The 21,819-nt window shown below is 47.7% G+C and overlaps 2 protein-coding genes across 44 annotated transcripts in view; one reads left to right on the forward strand and one right to left on the reverse strand.

Moving 5' to 3' along the window:
* Nucleotides 1-20,255, reverse strand: part of LOC144304705 (uncharacterized) — a 135,412-nt gene extending 115,157 nt beyond the window's left edge. For 3 of the 43 annotated variants that reach the window (XR_013371658.1, XR_013371639.1, XM_077883257.1), the window contains exons 1-3: nucleotides 19,385-19,649; nucleotides 18,177-18,274; nucleotides 16,613-16,687 (exon numbers count right to left, since the gene is read on the reverse strand). Coding sequence is in view for 7 of the 43 variants with exons in the window: in XM_077883257.1 (XP_077739383.1) it covers nucleotides 16,613-16,687; nucleotides 18,177-18,274; nucleotides 19,385-19,386 (175 nt within the window). In the remaining 36 variants the exon portion in view is untranslated. The other 40 variants (XR_013371662.1, XR_013371642.1, XR_013371665.1 and 37 more) reach the window with 36 other exon arrangements.
* WIPF1 (WAS/WASL interacting protein family member 1) overlaps nucleotides 19,361-21,819 on the forward strand; it is a 122,565-nt gene continuing 120,106 nt past the window's right edge. Inside the window, exon 1 of the mRNA XM_077883233.1 lies at nucleotides 19,361-19,559. The gene's annotated coding sequence lies outside the window, so the exon portion shown is untranslated. The remainder of the gene's footprint in view (nucleotides 19,560-21,819) is intronic.

Here is a 21,819-nt window from a genome sequence, read left to right on the forward strand (position 1 = left end):
GAGAAGCAGGCTCCATGCAGGGAGCCTGACATGGGACTGATCCCCGGTCTCCAGGATCACACCTCACGTTGCAGGCAGCGCTAAACCGCTGCGCCACCGGGGCGGCTCTTGAGGCATTTTCCTAACAGAGCTTCCAATACTGGGAAACCCTGGATTTGTTTATGGCCCTGAAGAACCCCCTCCCCCCCCAGCCTGGTCTAAGGTGTTTATAATATATTTCAAATGCTACCTTTTCTTCCTACTAATCATATAATTTAGGAGAAATTCCTTTAGGAAAACAATGCACCACTGATAATAATGCTATTATATTGTAATAGGATTTTTCGGTTGGTGGGCCATTTTAGGGAGGGTGACACAATACACTGCACTGTAATTTGAGAAGATGGGCCAAACCTAGAGAAATACCATTTTAGTTAAATAAACTAGGCAGCAGCTCCCTCTTGTGCTGAAAAGTAAGTATCGCAGCCACTGAACTAATGGAAAATCATCCCTTAACGCACATAAAACTTGCTTAAACGAAGAGCTGTTCCCAAATATTTTAAGCCTAAGAAAAGCTCAGTAAGTAACCAGTAAGTAGTGCTCAGTAAGTCATTTTTAACCAGAACACCCATGCCAATAATGTTTGATTAATCCTTCAAACATTTATTGAGAAAAAAAAAAAACAAACAAACATTTATTGAGCACTTACTGGATACCAGTTCCTCGGAACGCTAGAGCAATGTACACAGTCGCTGCTCCCAAATTGCGCACAAGGGCTGGTCCACCGAGATGTCATCTTTCTCAGAATGCTTGTCCTGGCCCCCTGTCCACTAGCCCTCTATCTCCTCGGAACCTCCCCCTTGCACCCAAAGATAGGCTTCTCATGCCTCTCCCCTCTTCTTCCCGTTATCAAGCAGTTTCTTATCACCCTATTGGACTGGAACCTCTTTGAGGGCAGCAGCCACATCTGATTCACTCGGTTTCCCCACAGCCCCTCATTCTGACTTTGTCCAGTTGGTATCCAAATGCATATCTGTTCAATTTAATCTAATTCAAATCAGAAAGCAATAAAGCTCCTCAGCTAATTAAAAACAGATTCTAATGGAGAACAGTATTTTAGCAGCTTTGTGTACATAACTCTCAGAAATGGAGATGTAGCCATGTGTTTAGTTGCTGCCAAAATGGATGCTGAATTCTTCTAATCACATTTTTTTGTGGTATAAGGGTACAAAGGGAAACTAAGACTTATTTTACCCTAGAATCCATGATGTCAGAAAGAGCTTGCCCCACACCTTCCCTTCTGCCATGAAAGGATGCTGGACTGCACAGGTGCTCCCTGCAGGCACCATGTCAGATACCTGAATGCCTGCTCTGGCCTCGCCACCCGGGGCGGACAACATTCTGAACCCATGGTGCCCAGACTTGGGGATTTCACATTAAATATATTCTAAAAAATCTTTTTTCAGGGACTGACATATAGTTACCAATATCATATTCTGTTAACTATGAATAGAGCTTCAAGTCATCATTTATGATTCTTCATTTTATGGAAAAAAATGAATTTTAACACCAGGAAGTAAAAAAAAGTCATAATCTCAGAATACTTTTTTTTTAAAGATTTTATTTTTAAGTAATCTACACCCAATGTGGGGCTGGAACTCACAACCCTGAGATCAAGCGTCGCATGCTTGGACACTTGGGTGGCTCCGTGGTTGAGCGTCTGCCCCTACCTTTGGCTCTGGTTGTGATCCCTAAATCCTGGGATCCAGTCTCACAATGGGCTCTGTGTCTCTCATGAATAAATAAATAAGATCTTAAAAAAAAAAAAAAGGGGTCGCACGCTCTACTGAGTTGGCCAGGCCAAGAATTTTTTTTTGTTGACTACACTGAACTCTAGATCGGAACCACACACTTGGATCAGGGAACTGGAGAAAGTGGAGGGTGCCTGGGGGCACCCACCTAACACATCTTCTGCCCACCTTTCTCCTCTATTGGATTCAAGAGTTTCTTTTTATGTGCTAATTCTCTCACTCAGCGGTGCCTTGTAGTATGTGAGAATGTTCAAGAAACCACCTCCTAGAGAAGAAATGGGTAGGAAATATCAGAAAGGGCGACAGAACATGGAAGACTCCTAACTCTGGGAAACGAACTAGGGGTGGTGGAAGGGGAGGAGGGCGGGGGGTGGGGGTGACTGGGTGGCAGGCACTGAGGGGGGCACTTGACGGGGTGAGCACTGGTGTTATTCTGTATGTTGGCAAATTGAACACCAATAAAAAATAAATTTATTATTAAAAAAAAAAAGAAACCACTTCCTGGGGGACAGGAGCTGAAATGGAAATCAGCTGATGCCAAAACCCAAGCACGGAAAGAGGTAGGTGGCAGATGGGTGTTAGGTGGGTGCACTTCTGTCCACCCCTCACTTCCTCCCATGTTTGGGTCCAAGTGTGTGGCCTGGGTGGCCGGGCAGCAGGGGGTTTGTGGGAGAGCCTTGTACGGGTGAGGGGGAGGATGGGGAGAGAGAAACAAAGGAACTGACCCCACGTTGGGGAGTGGCCTTCTCTCCTCTCCCGACCACCAGGCGAACAGCACAGAGTAAGCGCTTGCAGCTGCACCAGCTTTGCTTTTTCAAAAAGCCTTTCAGATAGTTCTTCATCCTGATTGCAGCCACACAACCCCGCCAGCTGATTTCAGGAAGGGGCTGAGGTTGGCTTTCTCTCCCTTCCACTCCAGGACTCAGATTAGAGAAGAAAAGGCTCTCGGTGGCTCCTCTCAGACAGAGCTACAGGGATGCTTGCACATGTGTGTGTAGGAGCTTAGACTGAAAGCCTGTGGGCAGCAATATGAAAGAAACCCACCAAGAAGTGCTAAAGGACCTTAAAATTTGCACCCCTCACGTCACTCCTTCCATCATGCTACATACACCACCCTCTCCCCAAAGAGAGTCCCTCTGTGAGGTGTCAGAAGGGGCTGACAGCCCCAGGCCCGACTGAGAGGCCAGCCCTCCCAGGGACAGCCCAGGTGCTCACATTAGTTAGTCATGGCTCTGCAGTGTCCCAGGAGAGCCCTGTCACAAAGGGCAGGTGTCCCTGTGAGTCAGGACTAAGGCCTTGGGGCAGCTGCCCCTCCCGAGGGGCCCATGGAAGCCCAGTGTCCACTCCTTCCTATAGCCTGAGGGTGTACTGCCAAATGTGTGGGTGGCTGTGGCTCATCTCCCTCCTTTTCTCACACCAATAGGAGAGGGAAAGCTCTTAAATCCACTTTTGAGCTAAAGAAAAAGACCTGCTAGCCTTTTCTGGCCACACCAAGTCATTAACTTCAGCTGAGAAGGTTAGGTTCCAGATAGACAACCCCAAACCTTTGTATCAGTTGCCAGCCACTACCCTCCCACCTTCACGGCATTGAAAATACAAGTCATCACCTTGACCATTAGCTTTCCAATCGCCTCTTCACTCTTTCCCCCATAAGGGTCGTTCTGTCCTTAGTCTCTCTCTCTTTTTTTTTAACTTATTTTTATTTATTTATGATAGACATAGAGAGAGAGAGAGAGAGGCAGAGACACAGACAGAGGAGAGAGAGAAGCAGGCTCCATGCCAGAAGCCTGACGCGAGACTCGATCCCGGGACTCCAGGATCGCGTCCTGGGCCAAAGACAGGCGTGAAACCACTGAGCCACCCAGGGATCCCCTGTCCTTAGTCTCTTAAGAAAACCTCTAGGCCCTGAAATCAAAGGGGGTCCTCTTTTGGAGGACCTCATCCATCCTCAGCAGGATCTCTCAGTCACCCTTTTTTTTTTTTTTTTTTAAAGATTCTATTTATTTGAAAGAGAGTGAGTGAGAGAGAGAGGGAGAAGCAGACTCCTTGCTGACCAGGGAGCTCAATTTGGGGTCATGACCTGAGCAGAAGGCAGACACTTAACCTATGGAGCCACCCAGGTGCCCTCTTCGTCACCTTCCATCCTTTCCATCACCTCCCTCGCCCTCATGCAGGTCCTCTTCCCCTTCTCCAAAGACCAGCCTCAAACTCCGGGGGAGAAAAACAGTAATGCAACAGTTTGCTTCCAGGAGGCAAGCCCTTCCCTGGCATTAGTTGCAACAGAGTTTTACTTTTACCATTTAACTTCCTGCGGCCCAATACTCAGACAAGAGTTGCCAGAGAAAGTACAGTATAGCCACTTAAGCTGGAATTTCAGATAAACAAATAATTTAGCGTAAGTACATCCCATGCAGTATTTCAGACAGGCTTTCTTTTGGTAAACCTGGCAATCCTATCTTAAGCAGATGTAAAAATCAAAATGATTTGAAACTATCCCTCACCTCACAGCTCGCATGTGCTCTTTACTTGGGGAGACCGTGGGGCCCGCTTTGTGGGCACGCTGGTGGTCCTGGTGTACTAACAGCACCCCCCATTTATGCTCTCATGTGTCGACCTTACACACTTGCAACGCACCTTCCACTTTAACTCCCGCTACAGCCTTACAAGAAGAGGTTTTATTTTCTTCATTTTGCAGACAAACCAATAATTTTCAAAAGAAATAAACAAGTAGTCTAATGTCCTACGGGAAGCGAGGAAGCAGCAGTACCAGGATACGTGGGCAGGTATGGCCAACTCAAAGCCCTTCTTGGCACAGACCTCGCCTTTAAGAGAGAGGCTGTTGGAGCTGCTAGGAACAGAAGTCCCCACCTCCCGCAGTGGCTCACCCTCTAGACTAGTCACCATCCCTTCGGGACCTGGACCCAAAATGATGTGCAAGATTCTGCTCCTAGCAATGGCTTCTGCCCACAGGCCATGATTTAGCCGAAAATGATGACGGAGCCTCGCTCTGTGAGCAGAGCCCAGGCCGGGTGTGAAGACCCTTCATACCTTAAAAGGGAATGTTTCTCTAAGTGGGGGAGAGGGTTGGGGGCGATGAGGATCAAGGAGGGCGCTTGTTACAATGAGCGCTGGGTGGCTGGGTGTTGTATGAAGTGCTGAGTCACTACACTGTACACTTGAAACTAATGTTACAGTGCATGTTAACTGGAATTTTATTTTATTTTTTAAGATTTTATTTGTTCATGAGAGAGAGAGAGAGAGAGAGAGAGAGGGGCAGAGATACAGGCAGAGGGAGAAGCAGGCTCCATGCAGGGAGCCTGATGTGGGACTCGATCCCAGGACTCCAGGATCAGGCCCTGGGCTGAAGGCAGCGCCAAACCACTGAGCCACCCGAGCTGCCCACTAACTAGATTTTAAATAAAAAATTTTTTAAAAGGATATGCTTCTTGTGGTGACACCAGAATTATCAGGAGGAACTGTGCAAGAGGGTGTCAGAGGCAACCATGAGATGGGGTGCACGCAGTCGTCTCTCTTTCAGTCCTAACATCGCAGTCTGGCTGCGCGGGAAAGACCCAAGACGGAGAGAGGGCGCCCCTTTGGCCATCACGCTTAGAACAATATTCTTCTTTCACCATCACCTGGCACACCTAGACTATGCACTCATCATGTGGCAGGCAAAACACTAGACACCCCATAAACCTGATGGCGAGCTCGGCAGAGGCGGCCCAGCCTCACGGGGCTTAGGGTCCCCTGGGGAACCAGGGGAGTCGCCCGGAGAGGGTCAGGCCCGTGTACTCACCTGGCCGGCCTGCACTCCCTCCTCTGCCTGTAACAGTGTGGGTCCTGTCCTCCGTGGTACCGACGTTGTAGCCCAGGAAGCTCCTGCCCTTGCTCGGTGGGCAGCAAGGGGCCCAGGGCTCCCGTGGGACAGGGACACACCTGAGCCTGAAGTGCGGCCTCCAATCAATACATGCGCACTGACAAAGCTAAAATGTGCCTGCAGCACCAGCCCCTTGGCTGCACATCCCACTCTACGCTCCAGCATCCGCAAGAGCTAGGCACGGTCATCGTTACGCTAGAAGCACAGAGGAACCGGGGACTCGGGACACTGAAGTGACCGTCTAGGTTACACGGGCAGACCCCGCTCCAGGGGTGGCAGCTGGGATGTGACCCCGGCAGTCTGGCTCCCGCTGAACCTGGCCCACATGAGGCTCCCTGAGGGGCCAACGTGGCATAAGCGTGGGGCTGGAGAGCACAGACAGCAAACGCTGAAGGGCATTTCCACGTGCTGGGGCCATCCTGGCTCCCACCACGACCCTCGGCGCTAGGGTTTTACAGTTGACACACACACAGAGGCTAAGGAACTTACCCAAGTGACACGGTGAGCAAGTGGCAGATGTGTCAGTGCTTCTCAGTCAGATCCTCCTGACTTTTACTATGTGTATGAATCACCTGGGGAATCGCGTTAAACCACGGGTTCAGACTCAGTACGTCGGGGGCTGGGCCCCAAACTCTGCGTAACTAAGAAGCTCCCATGTGATGCCGATGCTGCTGGTCCATGGGTCATCTTTAAGCAGCGAGGCCTTATGCTATCTCGCCTCCTGGTCGTTCAGCTGTTTTATCCTCAACTGAGCATTTCCAAATGACTCAGCGTGTTAGCGGCATCATGTTAGCCAATTTTCATTGAGGGCTTCTCTGTACCAGGCCCTGTATGGAGAGCTTTCCATTAAATGAAGTAGGATACAATTAGTGTCCCCATCTTACACATGAGGAAACCGAGGCCCAGAAAGTCTAGAGAACCTGCCCAAGGTCACAGAGACAGCAAGTGGCAGAGCCGGCCCCACTGGTTCCGGCAAGATGCCTGCAAAGCAGAGAAGCGGAAGCGTTTCTAGCTCATGTCTGTGGAGAACACCCAGGTGGAGAGAGCGTTCAATGTTTTAAAGCAAGGCCTAGAATCCATCTGGTTCTCGTAACACAGAGTCCAGTGCCTCTTCCCTCTTCCCTTCCTGAACCTTGAGCAAAAAGATTTCAGTAAGAGATTTCTTCTTTCAGACAGAGCTGAAGGAGTCCTTAACCAAGCCATCATCATCCCTCAGGGACTTGAACTTGCCTAGCTCAGCTGTCTCCCTTTTCAAAGTCCATTATGCTGGTTAGAATCCCTGGAGGCCTGTAGCATCAGGGGAAGTAACCAGAGGCCTCCAGAGCTCCTGGGGAGCCCCTGCCATTGCAGACCAGAGTACACCTTCCCAGTTACTTATCACTAATTCAATTCAACAGCAGTGGTGGCAGCTCCTCAAGCCCAAGACCTGCTGTGAACCTTCAAGGACTCTGTGGTTCTCCTGCCCTGAACCCTTGGGCCCCAGCTACTATCCCCTCTCCTCTCCCTGCTTTATTAGGTACTCATCTCTTCTTTCCTCAAACTGGCTTTCCAGAAAGGATCCTTTGAATTCTAAATTGATGCCAGATAATGCTCAAACAATTGCATCAGTTATGTCAGGTGCAGGGTGGGGGGTGGGATGGGGACAGAGGTCTCAGAGATTCCAAAGATTCCTGCCCTTGGGAAGTTCACAGCTTAGTGGGGGTAACAAATACAGGGGGAATTTCCTGAGAGAGGTAACTTCTCAGATGTAAGCACATCAAGGGCACTGCGGAGGCCCAGAGGCATCGGAGATGCTATCACAGGTGAATTCTGAAGACTGGGTCAGAGGCAGCCAGTGCAAAGGTATCTCCAGCAGAAGCAACAGCGTGAGCAAAAGCACAGAAGGACAGACAGCTCAGGTATTTTGTACTTTGGGGGCATAAAATACAAAACAAGGAGTGGCCAAAAACGAGACAGAAGAACAAAATAAGAGTAACGTCAAGGAAGTCCCCAGTTACCACATCAAGAAGCTTGGACCTGCTTCTCCAGGCAGCTGTTCTCAAATCATTCCTGAGGGTCCCATTTGGAAGGCTGAGCACAGACATGTGAGCGCCCACCCTGCGGTCTCCACCGCCACCAGGGCAGCTTTTTGCCCCCTTCTGCTTTACATATTCAGCGCTCTGCACACTCTGGTGTGAAGACAAAGTTCTGTTGCCAAAAGACATGGGCAACCAACTTCTGTACCTGATAGGACACTGAATCCTGATAGGATTTCAGGGATAAGGGATCCCTGGGTGGCTCAGTGGTTTAGCGCCTGCCTTCGGCCCAGGGTGTGATCCTGGAGTCCCGGGATCGAGTCCCACATCAGGCTCCCTGCATGGGGCCTGCTTCTCCCTCTGCCTGTGTCTCTGCCTCTCTCTCTCTCTCTGTGTCTGTCATGAATAAATAAATAAAATCTTTAAAAAAAAAAAAAAGGATTTCAGGGATAAGGAAGAGGATGCACTTGGGGTTTTGTCTAATTGGTGGACGCCTGGGAAACACCCTCTTGCCAGAGGCCAGGAAGTGGCTGTTTCGTTTTCTAGTTCGATTCTGTGATGAGTAAGGAAGCAGGAGCTGCTTCCTTCCTTCCTTCCTTCCTCGCTGGACCCCACAGTCCACAACGGCCCCCCACGCCCATTCTCTCCAGCCCAGCCTGCAGGGTCTTCTGACTCCAGTGACCCTGGATACGAAGCTGGCGCTTACAGGAAACGGCAGGCCCCACAGCACTGCTAGCACTGACCCTGCTGACAATATCTGTCCATCCTAAGGCTTTTCTGGTGTCGGCCACTGCTTACCTCGATTATTAACAGCACATTTAAGCTGGTCTCGTCTTCCCTTGCAGCCAGAGACTTGGCTCTTCCAGACTCCACGCCTCCCCCACCCCACACCCCATCACTTGGTCAGGTAATGATTATTCCAGTTCTCTTAAGCTTACCACATAGACCCAGTCTAGTCCCTCAGCCCCTAATCACGGCTGCTGCTCAGCCGGACGCCCCCCTCTTCATACCGCCTGGCTGGTGCTGCCTCGGCCCCAGAAGGCAGCCTCAGTAAATCATCCTCCAGCACCCCCCTCCGAGCCACCGCCAGGGAGTCCCTGAGCCAGCTGAAGCTTACTTTCTCCGTGGGAAAGCATCCCTCCAGACAGCAACAAACATTTTGAAGGTGCATGGTATCCATAAAAATGTCTGAGGATGCAAACCCCCAACAGATTGAGATTGATTTCCTTATAGATTATAATTATGTATTGCTGTACATATTTAATGTACACAAATACAAATTAAAGCAAGTGAGTTAAACAATATTTTTTAATGTTTTATTAACGACACGTTTTTGCTCTCACTAAAAAATGGAAATGTTCTAAGAGGGTTAGACTTAAATATGCCTCACTTAAAGAAATCAATAGACTCTAGTTTGCAGAGCAGTTTTAGGTTTATAGAAAAACTGAGCAGAGAGTACAAAGAGTTCCAATGTATCCACTCAACACTTTCCCCTTCCCAGTGGCCCATATTAATAATATCTCATATTAGTGTGCTGCATTTTCTATAAAATTATAAGCCACTGTTGATACATTATTATTAACTAAGTCCACAGTTTACCTTAGGGTTTACTCTGTGTTGCACATTCCATGGGCCCTCATAAATGTGTAACATGTATCCACCATTACAGTATCATATAGAATAATTTCATTGCCTTAAAAATCCCCTATGCTCCACCTATCCATCCCTCTCCCCTCCCCTCAACCCCTAGCAGCCATGATCTTTTGTCTGCTATATTATTATCACACCCTGGGCTGCAGGCGGCGCTAACCGCTGAGCCACCCGGGCTGCCCCACGCCTTGCTTGTGAAGCACCTGACTGGCACAGCAGAAGTTGAGGTCTCACAGAGGTTAGTGGCTACAGACGGGGAAGGCCAGCATTGGGTGTACTGAGGAAATCACAATTAATTTTTCAGTCCCAGTGACCTGTTATGTAAAGATCTTTGTGAAATTTGGCTGGCAAATTTCTCTTCTCCTAAAGTCAATCATTTACTCATACAAGCTCATTAGAAGCAGATACATTTTATAATTTCAACAAAGGGCCCAGATCTCTCCCTTTCTAAAATACTTTGGAAGATGTCAAGCAGATTAAAAATTCCTCTACAAGCTTTTAAAGTATACAGATATAACAGTTTTAACGGGGGCACCTGGGTGGCTCAGTGATTCAGCGACTGCCTTTGGCTTAGGTCGTGGTCCTGGGGTCCTGGGATTGAGTCCCGCATCAGGTTCCCCACGGGGAACCTGCTTCTCCCTCTGCCTGTCTCCCTCTCTCTCTCTCTCTCTCTCTCTCTCTCTCTCTCTCTCTCTTTCTCTGTGTGTGTGTCTCTCATGAATAAATAAAAAATTTTTTAAAAAGTTTTTAACAGGTAGTAAACTTGCTTATTTTCTTTAAAACTAAACCACTGGATGATGGAAACATTTCTAAATGCTTGTTTTCAAAATTACTTTTGCCATAGTATAAATTTCTTTTCAAAGGCTATTTCTCTCTCATCATTAAAACGTCACTTTACATTAAAGGGACAGATTAAGGGAGCTTTATTATTTCTAAACTATTTGGATAGGGAGCACAGTGCTTAGTGCCACTTATGGAAAAGATCAAATTTAGAACCTTGCCTTTTTGAAAAAGAAGAGTGTATATAAATTTGAAGTTAAAAAAATTTTAAGTTTAATAATATCTTTAAGTACTTTCACGTAGATAATAAATTTTTGCAAATTAAAGATTTTCAGTCTTCTCCATCATGAGATGGAGAACCTATGAAGATTCTGTTTATTAATTTTAGTACTCTTATTTCAACACATTTTATATATATTTAACTTTTGTGACTTTTAAGAGTTTTTTTCCCCCTAAAGATTTTTATTTCTTCATGGAGAACACAGAGAGAGAGAGGCAGAGACACAGGCAGAGGGAGAAGCAGGCTCCCTGTGGGAAACCTAATGTGAGACTCAATCCCAGGACCCGGGGATCACAACCTAAGCCAAAGGCAGATGCTGGACCACTGAGCCACCCAGGTGCCCAACTTTTAAGAGTTTATTGCAGAATGTTAAAATTCATTATTCTCTGGGGTCTGTGACACATCATCATTTTTTCAAAAACGCTCTTGGGGGGCGTCTGGGTGGCTCAGTCGGTTAAACGTCCAATTCTTGATTTCAGCTCAAGTCACGATCTCAGGTCCTGGGATCCAGCTTCATATCAGGTTCCATGCTTAGTGAGGAGTCTGCTGGAGCTCCTCTCCCTCTGCCCTCCCCCTAGTCTCTCTCTCCCTAATAAATAAATAAATCTTAAAAAAAAAAAAAGATAAAAAAACACTTAGGATATTTTAGCAAGTTTTTATTTTATTTTAAGATTTTATTTATTTATTCATTAGAGACAGAGAGAGAGAGGCAGAGACACAGGCAGAGGCAGAAGCAGGCTCCATGCAGGGTGCCTGACGTGGGACTCGATCCCGGGTCTCCAGGATCACACCCTGGGCCGACGGCGGCGCTAAACCCCTGAGCCACCCAGGCTACCCTACCTGTCACCTTTTAAAGAATTGTCTTCCAGGTCATATTTTAACAGCATCTTCATAAAGCACCTTTTTAAAAAAATAAAGAAATTAAATAAATTTAGCCTTTCCCAACCCTTCCGGTGTCCCTCACTTCAGCAGGCTGAAAGCATGGAAACAACAATTCACAACTGCCCACACTTCCCCAGGCACTCCTTGAGAATGCAGGGACAGGCCCACCCTGAGTCTCTGGGTTCACCCCATTGTCCTAGGTAAGGCATTAGTGTTCTAGTTCTCCAGCTGCACTGCCTTGTCTCACTAAAGTGAAATTCCTGGATCCTTGTTATGGAGGATAATGATGCTTGGAAAACCATTTGCCTCTGGAAGCACCTAAATCTTCACAGGTAACTGAGCTGGTACCTGACCAGTAAAGCAAGGTTTAAACATCCAGGTCATCAGACAGTGTGAGCAGAATAAACACCTTCCATGTCATTAAGTTCATTTCCTGAATGAGTAAAACCTACAGCCTGCATGAGCTTCCTGAAACACTTACTCTGAGCCCACCCACCAGCTATGAATGTAAATCCCTGTGTCTTCCTCACTGGCCCAAATGAAAGCTCCTCAAGGGTACCATAAAACAAAAAATGGAATCAAACCCCTCTGGAACCATGTTCCCTGCCACCACCCATCCCTGACTCCTATTCTGGAAACTCAAAATTAAGTAACTGCCTTTCAGTTACTCTTATGTGAAGAGATCATGTTCCAGGAACTATCCCATTGGTGACTAGCTGTACCTGCTGGATATTTTCACCTCTCCAGTCCTGGGGGCTGACCTGTATGGGATAAGATGGTGGGTTTCCTTGTCCTCTGGCTCCTGACTGGGCTCAAATGGTGGGCGGCACTGACAGGAGAGGAGTAAAGTCAGGTATTTATTCCTCCAGTCTCACCCCACTGGGTCACCGTGGCTTGGCACATTGTTCTTCTGAAGGTCACAACTCCTGCCAGGAGCTTTCTCCTGGAACTGAAGCTTCCCTCTCTTGGTTCTGGTTAATATTCTCTCCCCTTCAGGGTTAGGAGAAGCAAAGACTCTCTGCTCTTTCAGCCTTGGAAGCATGGCATCATCCCTTGTTCCTTTTTTTCAATAACTTTGCAAATAACTCCTTTATTATGCTTTCCTATATTATTTCATTTGAGAAGATACCTATTTTCCGAGAGGGCAACTGCCTGCCATACTGGCCAAACAGCAGCTTTAGTGTAAATGCCATTCTTTGGTTCTTGATGTGATACTAAGTCAAAAAGAAAAATGGATGTGAGTAGAGGATGCTGCTACTGCTTACAATAATGATAATCAGCTTTTCTTGCATGCTTACTAAGAGTCCAATATCATGTGTAATACTTTATACAAATTAATTCACTTTAACTTACAACACCTTCACGAGGAGAATAGTAGGTGAAGATGATCTTTAGATGAGCCCAGTGGCCACTGCCTACTGATATTAACACTCTGTTAACACTCTCACACTAAGTGTGGACTGGATTTACCAACTCGCTTCTAATGATTAGAATATGGAGAAGTGATGGGATGTCACCTCAACATAATAAAGGTCATACATGACAAACCCAAAGCTAACATCAAACTCAATGGTAAAATGCTAAAAGCTTTTCCTCTAAGATCGGGGACGAGATAAAGATACCCACCCTGGTCACTTTTATTCAACACAGTACTGGGAATCTTAGCTACAGCAATCAGACAAGAAAAAGAAAAAAGCATCCAAATTGCTAAGGAAGATGTAAAACTGTCAACATTTGCAAATTATATAACACTATATATATATATAAAAAACTCTAAAGACTTCACCAAAAAACTATCAGAATAAATGAATTCAATAGTGTATTCAAGTTAATACATAGAAACCACTTGCATTTCTATACACTAAGAATGTAGAACAAAGGGAAATTAAGAAAACAATCCTATTTACAGTTGTATCTGTTAAGAATAAAATAGGAATAAATTTAACCAAGGAAATGAAAGACCTGTACTATGAAAAATACAGGGCACTGATGAAAGAAATTGAAGATGATACAAACAAATGGAAAGACATACTGTGTTCCTGGATTGGAAGAATACGGTTAAAATGTCTATATTACCCAAAGCAAGCAATCTACAGATTCAACGCAATCTCTATCAAAATACCAATGACATTTTCCATAGAACTAGAACAAATAATACTAAAATTTATATGGAGCCACAAATAATGCCAAATAGCCAAGGCAAAACTGAGAAAGAAGAACAAAACTGAGGTATCACATTTCCAGATTTTATTTATTTGGGGGTGGGGGAGAGAGAGAAAGCACACAGCAGTGGGGGTGAGGGAATGGGGTAACAGGGAGAGACAAGCGGACTCTGTGCAGAGCCTGGAGCCAGCTTGATCCCACGACCCTGAGACCATGACCTAAACCAAAAACAAGAGTTGGACACTCAACTAACTAAGCCACCCAGTGCCCTGCAATCTCATATTTTAAACTATACTACTAGGCTATAGTAATAACAACAGTATGGTATTAACTCAAAAAACAGACACATAAATCATTACAACAAAACAGAAAGCCCTGAAATAAACCCACATTTATGTGGTCAATTACTTTACAACAAAGAGGACAAGAATATACAATGAGGAAAAGACCATATCATCAATAAATGGTGCTGGGAAAACTGGACAGCTACACGTAAAAGAATGATACTGAACTCCTTTCTTATACCATGTACGGAAATAAACTCAAAATGGATTAAAGACGTAAATGTGAGACCTGAAACCATAAAACTCCTAAAAGAAAACATGGCAGTAAACTCTTAGACATCAGTATTAGCAATATTTTTTTTGGATCTGTCTCTCCAGGCAAACGCAACAACAGCAAAAATAACAGACAGGACTACATCAAACTAAAAAGCTTTTGCACAGCAAAGGAAACCACCAACAAAAGGAAAAGACAACCTACTGAATGGGAGAAGATATTTGCAAATGATATATCTGATAAGGAGTTAATATATAAAGAACTTACACAATTCAACAAAAAACAATTCAATCTAAAAAATGGACGGAGGACCTGAATAGACATTTTTCCAAAGACATCCAGATGGGCAACAAATACATGAAAAGATGACCCACATCACTAATCATCAGGGAAATGCACATCAGAACCAGAAGAGGTATCACCTCACACCTGTCAGAATGGGTATTATCAAAAAGATAAGAAATAATAAGTGTTGACCAGGATGTGAAAAAAAGGGAACCCTTGTGCACTATTGGTGAGAATATAAATTGGTACAGCCACTGTGGAAAAAATAAAGAAGATTCTCAAAAATTGAAAAAGAGAACTATGGGGCTCCTGGTTTAGTTGGTGGAGCATATGACTCTTGATCTAGGGTTATAAATTCAACCCCCATGTTAAGTGTAGAGATTAATAAAAGTAAAATCTCTAAATTTTTTAAATTTTATTTATTTATTTTTTTTTATTTATGATAGTCACAGAGAGAGAGAGAGAGAGAGAGAGAGAGAGAGGCAGAGACACAGGCAGAAGCAGGCTCCATGCACCGGGAGCCCGACGTGGGACTTGATCCCGGGTCTCCAGAATCGCGCCCTGGGCCAAAGGCAGGCGCCAAACCACTGCGCCACCCAGGGATCCCAAGTAAAATCTCTAAAAAAAAAAAAAAAAAAAAAACCAACCCAGAACTACAGTATGATCCAGCAATTCCACTTCCAGATATTTATCTGAACAAAAACACTAATTCAAAAAGATATATGCACTCCTATGTTCACTGTATCAGTATTTACAAGAGCTAAAATATGGAAGCAACCTAAGCGTCCATCGACAGAGGAATAAAGAAGATGCGGTACGCACACACAGAGAAATATTACTCAGTCATAAAAAAGAATGGATCTGGCTATTTGTGACAACACCGGTGGACCTAGAAAGAATTATGCCAAGTAAAATAAGTCACAGAGAAAGACAAATGCCATATGATTTCACTTACATGTGGATTCTAAAAAACAAAACAAAACAAACAAAACAGAAGCAGATTCATAAATACAGAAAACAAATTTGTTGTTGCCAGAGGGTGGAGAGGTAGGAGGATAGGCAAAATAGGTGAAGGGGATTAAGAGGTACAAACTTTCAGTTTTAAAACAAGTCACAGGGATGTGAAGTACAGCATAGGGAATGTAGTTGATAATATTGTAATAACTTCATACGGCGACAGATGGGAACTATACTTATGATCATTTTGTGATGTATATGTCAAATCACTGTGTTGTATACCTGAAGCTAATAAACTGTTCTATGTCAACTATATTTCAATTAAAAATAAAATAAAGGGATGCCTGGGGGGCTCAGTCGGTTAAGTGTCTGCCTTTAGTTCAGGTCATAATCTCAGGGTCCTGGGATAGAGCCCTGTGTCGGGCTCAGTGCTCAGCAGAGTCTGTCTCTCTTGCTCGCACTCTCTTCCTTGCTTGCACTCTCTCTCTCTCAAATAAATAATATCTTTAAAATATAAGTAAATAAATAAAGATTGAAAATACTTAATAAATTTGCTGTCCCAGATGAAGATCTAAATTTCATCAGTCGACTCTTTTTTAAGTTTTTTTTGGAATAAGGTATGGTACAAATAAATAAAATATTCAGCTTTCAAGAGCTGAGTCCTTTCAGTTTTAGAAATTAGTAAATCCATTAAATATGTACTGACCACCCACTGGGTGCAAAGCAATGGGCAAGACTTTTTCTCCCCACGCACACCCTAATTCTCAGTACCATCCCCTGGCCTACCGTGGAACTTTTGATGCACATAGCATTCCATTTCCTCCCTATTAATTCAGAACAGAAAGCCCAAAACATTCAGGGTAATATAAAGCCTTTAACCAGATCTAACTGAACCTCAATAATTCCCTACAAAAATAAATATAGTATTTTCTTCTTTTGATATTTGGCACCACCAAGTCTGGATGCTAGTCAATTCAAGCCATTCACACCAGCAGAAGCTCAGAGGTGGAATAAACACAGGAAGTCAAGTCAAGAGACAGTATGCATAATAGTTAGAGGGTGTCAGTGTCAAAATAATCTGGGTTCTAATGTTCACAAGCTGAGTGACCTTGGGCAGGTTTCCTAAGCTCTCCAACTCACAGTTCCCTCATCTGTTAAAATGGGGACAAATATCTATTTCACAAAGTTGCTGTGAGAACTAAAGGGGATTCTATATGTACCAGGACCTAGCCTAGTCGTGGCGTTCATTTATTAAGTGGCAATGAGTACTAAGAACGTGTCAGGTGCTGGCAACACTGTGGTGAACCACATGTCTCTCCCCCAAAGGGAGCTACTGTCTACAGGGGAAGACAGGTATTAAAAGAGTACTTACAATAAACGAATAATTGCTGTACGAGGAGAAGTTCTAAGTCACCAAAGCCTAGTTCAGAATTTTCCAAAATGAGAGCTATGAAATGGTAAGCAAATAAATATACGTATTAATAATCTTCTGCTCTGGTAAACTTGTCTTTGTCAATCTCAATGTCCTTCTCTCTCTCTCTCCCTCCCTCCTTCTTATTTCACAGTATCATGACAACATTTCTGGCCTAACTTCATCTTCAAACAGCATTTAACAAACCATTTTTTCTTATTAATTCATTTATATCAGTGTGCACGCCTGCAAAAGTTTAGCATAGTACCTCTGGCTGCCACTGCCTGCTTCTTGGTATCTTCATTTTCAGCTATTAATTTGGCATTACCCAAGGGAAGAGGGTATCTGTGACGGAATTTTAGGTTTTCATTTTTTTTAAAATTACAATCCATTTTTAGACTTTTTCAACTTCAGATTATTTCAAATTTATAATTAAGTTGCAAAAATAGTAAAAAAATGTTTCCAGAAACACTTTACTCATCTTCCCCAAATGTCACCATTTTACATAACTACAGCCCTCTTTTTGAAACTAGAAAAATTACCACTGATAAAATATTATTTAGGTTTTGACTTCAATGAGGGAAGCGCTGGGGTCTGAGGACAGACAGCCAGAGGCATGCTGTACAACTCATCACTGGCATCATGAGTGATTTACATCAGTGGACAATTCAGCTTATCATTTATTTTGGGCTCCCAATGATGAAATGATGGGAAGGGGCATGTACATTACCTTCCTAATTTCCTTTTGTGTATAATGCCAAAATTTACGTGGACTTTTGAAAGACTTAAACTCAGGAGAGTTGTTTTCCCAGCTAGTATTGAATCCATTCCCTATGAGGTCCCAGGAACTCTGCTGAACTTTGGGGAATCAAAGATAAGATTCCTGTTCTGCTTGTGTGCCACGCTCTGCTCATCTTTAGAGGGATTATCACATTTAATCTTTACAATAATCCAAGGAGGATTATGCCTGTTTGAAGCAAAAAAAAACCAAACCAAACCAAAACAAAACAAAAAAAAACAAAAAACAACGCTTAGAGACCTAGCCAGGAAACCAGCCAGCTCCTCTGCTTAACATCCACGCCACACTGTGATAAGCGTTATTGCTACCTCTTCAAGTCTGGAATACTATATTGATACATGAAATCACTTGTCCTCGTTTGATATAAAACATAACCATGCGCATATTACCATAGAAACGGCTTCAAAAGAAAAGCAACTGTATGATAAATCTTAAGAAAGATGGGTACGTTTAGGAACATTTGCCAACAGGAAGGTTTTACACACATTACTTAACCTTTCTTGCAGAAGGGCTGTCGTCCCTGTTAGGAGTATGTCAAGATACAAATCTGCACATGACAAGGGTACAGGAAGACACAGCCTCAAGTCCAGGATGAAGCGTCTCCTCTGCCTAGGAGAGCAATACTCTAGGGCACATATTCCCACCTTTTCTGCTGTTACTCAAAGGGGCAGCCGGCCTTGGAATTCTAACTCGACTGAGTGGGTATGGGTATCGCATGGATCGTACCTTGCAGGTGTTTTTTCCAAGGCACACGTTCTACTATCTGTGTCGTCTCGGTGTTCCCTTGTCTTTGGGTCCCCAGGGCTTTCAGCACCGGTGCGAGCCTGCTAAGGAGAGAGTCCGCTTTGGCAACCGAGTAGAACTAAGACCCCTCGCTTTCTGCAAACTGGGACCGTGCGGTACCTGAGGACGAGGGGGGGCTGTCGGCACCATCCCTGGGGAGGCAAAACTGCTCAAGGAGTCGCCCCGGGGCGGCGGGGCGGGGAGGGGGCGCACATGCACGTGGGCTCCCGTGGGCTCCGGTGGGCCCCGCTGCAGGCTCCAGGAGGCGCCCGGGTGCTGCGGGGCGGGAGGCCGGTGCTGCGGGGGGGGGGGGGGGGGGGCGCACATGCACGTGGGCTCCCGTGGGCTCCCGTGGGCCCCGCTGCAGGCTCCAGGAGGCGCCCGGGTGCTGCGGGGCGGGAGGCCGGTGCTGCGGGGGGGGGGGGGGCGCACATGCACGTGGGCTCCCGTGGGCTCCCGTGGGCCCCGCTGCAGGCTCCAGGAGGCGCCCGGGTGCGGCGGGGCGGGAGGCCGGTGCTGCGGGGGGGGGGCGCACATGCACGTGGGCTCCCGTGGGCTCCGGTGGGCCCCGCTGCAGGCTCCAGGAGGCGCCCGGGTGCTGCGGGGCGGGAGGCCGGTGCTGCGGGGGGGGGGCGCACATGCACGTGGGCTCCCGTGGGCTCCCGTGGGCCCCGCTGCAGGCTCCAGGAGGCGCCCGGGTGCGGCGGGGCGGGGAGGGGGGAGGCCCGGGCTGCGGGGCGGGGCGGGGCGGGGGGCGCACATGCACGTGGGCTCCCGTGGGCCCCGCTGCAGGCCGAGGTTCATCTTTAAAATGAATTTGGAGAACGGAGGAGAGAGAGAGAGAGGGCGAAGGGAAAAGGCTCTCCCTCGGGTGGGGGGCGCCCCGGCGGCGGGAAGGGGCCCCGGTGCACACACCTCTGCAGACGCTCGAGCCGGGGGGGGGGCGGGGGGGGGCGGAGATGGGGGGACGGAGCCCCGCGGGCCGCAGCCTCCCGCTGCTCCGGGGGCTCCCGCGGCGGCCGGGCGGGCGGGGCGGGCGGGGCGCCCGAGGGCGAAGGGCCGGCGGCGCGTCCGCGTGTGGCGGGGCCGCGGGGGGAGGGGAGGGGAGGGGAGGGGAGGGGGGAGGCCGGGGAGCCGAGGGGAGGGCTCACATCTCCGCGAAGTTCCCGGATGGTCGCAGCCTCCCGGCGCCGAGCGCTTTTCCTGCCGGGCCGGCTCAGCCCTGCCGACCCGGGAGAAGTTTCCCAGGAGGAAAGAAAAAAAAAAAAAAAAAAAATGCCCGGCGCGCGGCGGGGCCGTGGAGCCGCCCGGAGCTGCAGCAGCGCGGTAAGGGATGCGCGGGGCCCGGGGGCTGGGGGCTGGGGCGGCGCCCCGGGGAGACCCCGCGGCCGGCGGGAGGGCAGGGCAGGGCTCCCCGCGGGGTGGGGGCGCCCCGGGACGGCGGGGGGGCGGGGCGGGGGGCCGCGGCGCCCCTGGTGCCCCCTGGTGCCCCCGCGGAGTCCCCGCCCCCCGGCTCCCCGAACGGGGCTCCCGCCTGCAGCCCGCGGCTCGCTCGGGGCTCGGGGCTCGGGGCCCGGGGCTGCCCTTCCAGGCGCTGCCACCCCCTCCCCGCGGGGGCGCTGTTGCCCCCACCCCGGGGCCTTTCCCGAACTTTCCGGGCAGCCTCGCTGCAGCCTTTTTGTGCCCGCGCGTTTGTCTGTCTGGAACAGAACCGCCGAAGAAAGTTGCAAGCGTGAGGGAAACCAGCCCAGGGGACCCGAACCCGGGGCGGGGGTGCAGACCTTCACCCCTCTGGGATGAACAGCGGGTGCGCCTGGGTCGCCTGGGTCTTCGGGCCCTGCAGGGTCCCTCTGGGGCCACGGGCTCCGGCCTGACGCCTTATCTCGGTTCTCGGGAAGCCTCTCAAGTTGTTGGCAGTGACTGGGTGCACTTGGTCCCTTTTTCTGAGAGTTCCGTGTCACTGCTGCCCGCCCCATAGTCACCCCACCCCCGGCCGCTGGCCCCGGATGGCCCCAGACTGCGGGCGATGCAGCCGCGGAGCCCCGGACACAGGCCCGCCCTGGGTCGGTTTTCCTTTGCCAGTTTCCCAAGGCAATTTCAAAACAATACTGTAGCTTCACTTTGAGTCATTGGCTCTTTTCTTTCCTGCTTAGAAATGCCTTTTCCTATAACGGGTAAAATAACTACCGGGAGGGTTTTCTTGTACTTTGCATAAAACACCTTGTGACTTTTTGAAATGAGAGAGAGCGAGCCCCGGAGGCCATCAGCATTTTGCATCTTAACCCCTCCTTACAGTGCTCACAACAGGGCCTTCCACTCTTGCTGTGTATCTTTTACGCCTGTCGTCCCCATAGGGTTGAGTTTCTCAGGAACCAAACCCCTGTCCACCTGTAGGAGCCCATGACCCGTCACGGAGGTGTGCAGACTAGAGTCTGCAGATGTTATTCAACGTTTTAGTCCCATCATCATCATCTTGGGACCTACCCAACCCTGCCATCACTTTGGCTCCCCTGGGAAACACATAAACTTTTTTTGGGTTTGCAGGGTACCTGGGTGGCTCGTTTGGTTCAGTGTGTGACTCTTGATACTGACTCAGGTCTTGATGCCACCGTCCTGAGGTCCGCAGTTCTAGCCCTGCGTGGGTCTCCACACTGGGCTGGGAGCCTACTTAAAAAACAAAACAACAGCTTCAGGTTTGTGTGATGTAGAGCAGGAGGGTTTGTGAGCGAGGTAAGATCACATTCTGGGTAAGATCACATTCTGGGACGTTGACAGACAGGGAGATTACTTCCAACTAGAGAGATGCGTGCCTCCTTCCGTGTGCTTGTTCACTTCACCAGGTAAGTCTCTAGTGGGAATTCAGCCACTTTCTTATGCCCTTAGGCAAATCGTGGAACTTGAGACTTCCTTATCTCATCCAGGAAATGGGGTTGGCCATATTTGCTTTTTGTCCATCACATGGAAGGAGGATCAGGTGGGGTGATGGGAGCTCAGAACAGCAGGAAGCACAGCACAAGCATCAGAGGGCCACCCAGACACCGTGCAATGTGTAGCATCCATACAAAAGAGCGATAAAGAGCTGAAGTGGTGAAGGAGAGGAGTGGTGAGTGAAAAGAAGTTGGTATTCTCTTATCTTTCAACTTTGCTGTCTCAGGTGCTCTGGCCAGAGGTGAGCGTCCTTTTGTGGGAAGAATTCATTGCTGGGTCTGTGTCACTGTCTGATATTTCAGGGTGTTCCTAACTATTGGTTGTAATTTTAGGAAGTAGACACTTTCTGCAGTGCAGAAAAGCACCTTTTATTCTTTGCTATAACCCATTTGTTTTTAAAGTATCTCATATTCAGGATTCCATCTCCCGGAGAGCCATGGTCTTCCTGAAACCTGCCTTCCAACGAGGTCTTCCAAATTCCTAATTTCCACGCAGAGATCTCTCTGCCACTGTGTCCCAGCGGTCCACAGTTATGCCAGGTGTTGGAAGGTTGGTAGGCATAAGCCTTGAGAATAGCCAGGACCCACATCTGGGAAGCAGGTCTCAGTGGGACTCCAGCCAGATACTCATTTGGCATTGAGGGTCCCTGCTAGGGGTC

The sequence above is a fragment of the Canis aureus genome, chromosome 34 (genome assembly GCF_053574225.1).
Source record: "Canis aureus isolate CA01 chromosome 34, VMU_Caureus_v.1.0, whole genome shotgun sequence".
NCBI lineage: Eukaryota > Metazoa > Chordata > Mammalia > Carnivora > Canidae > Canis > Canis aureus.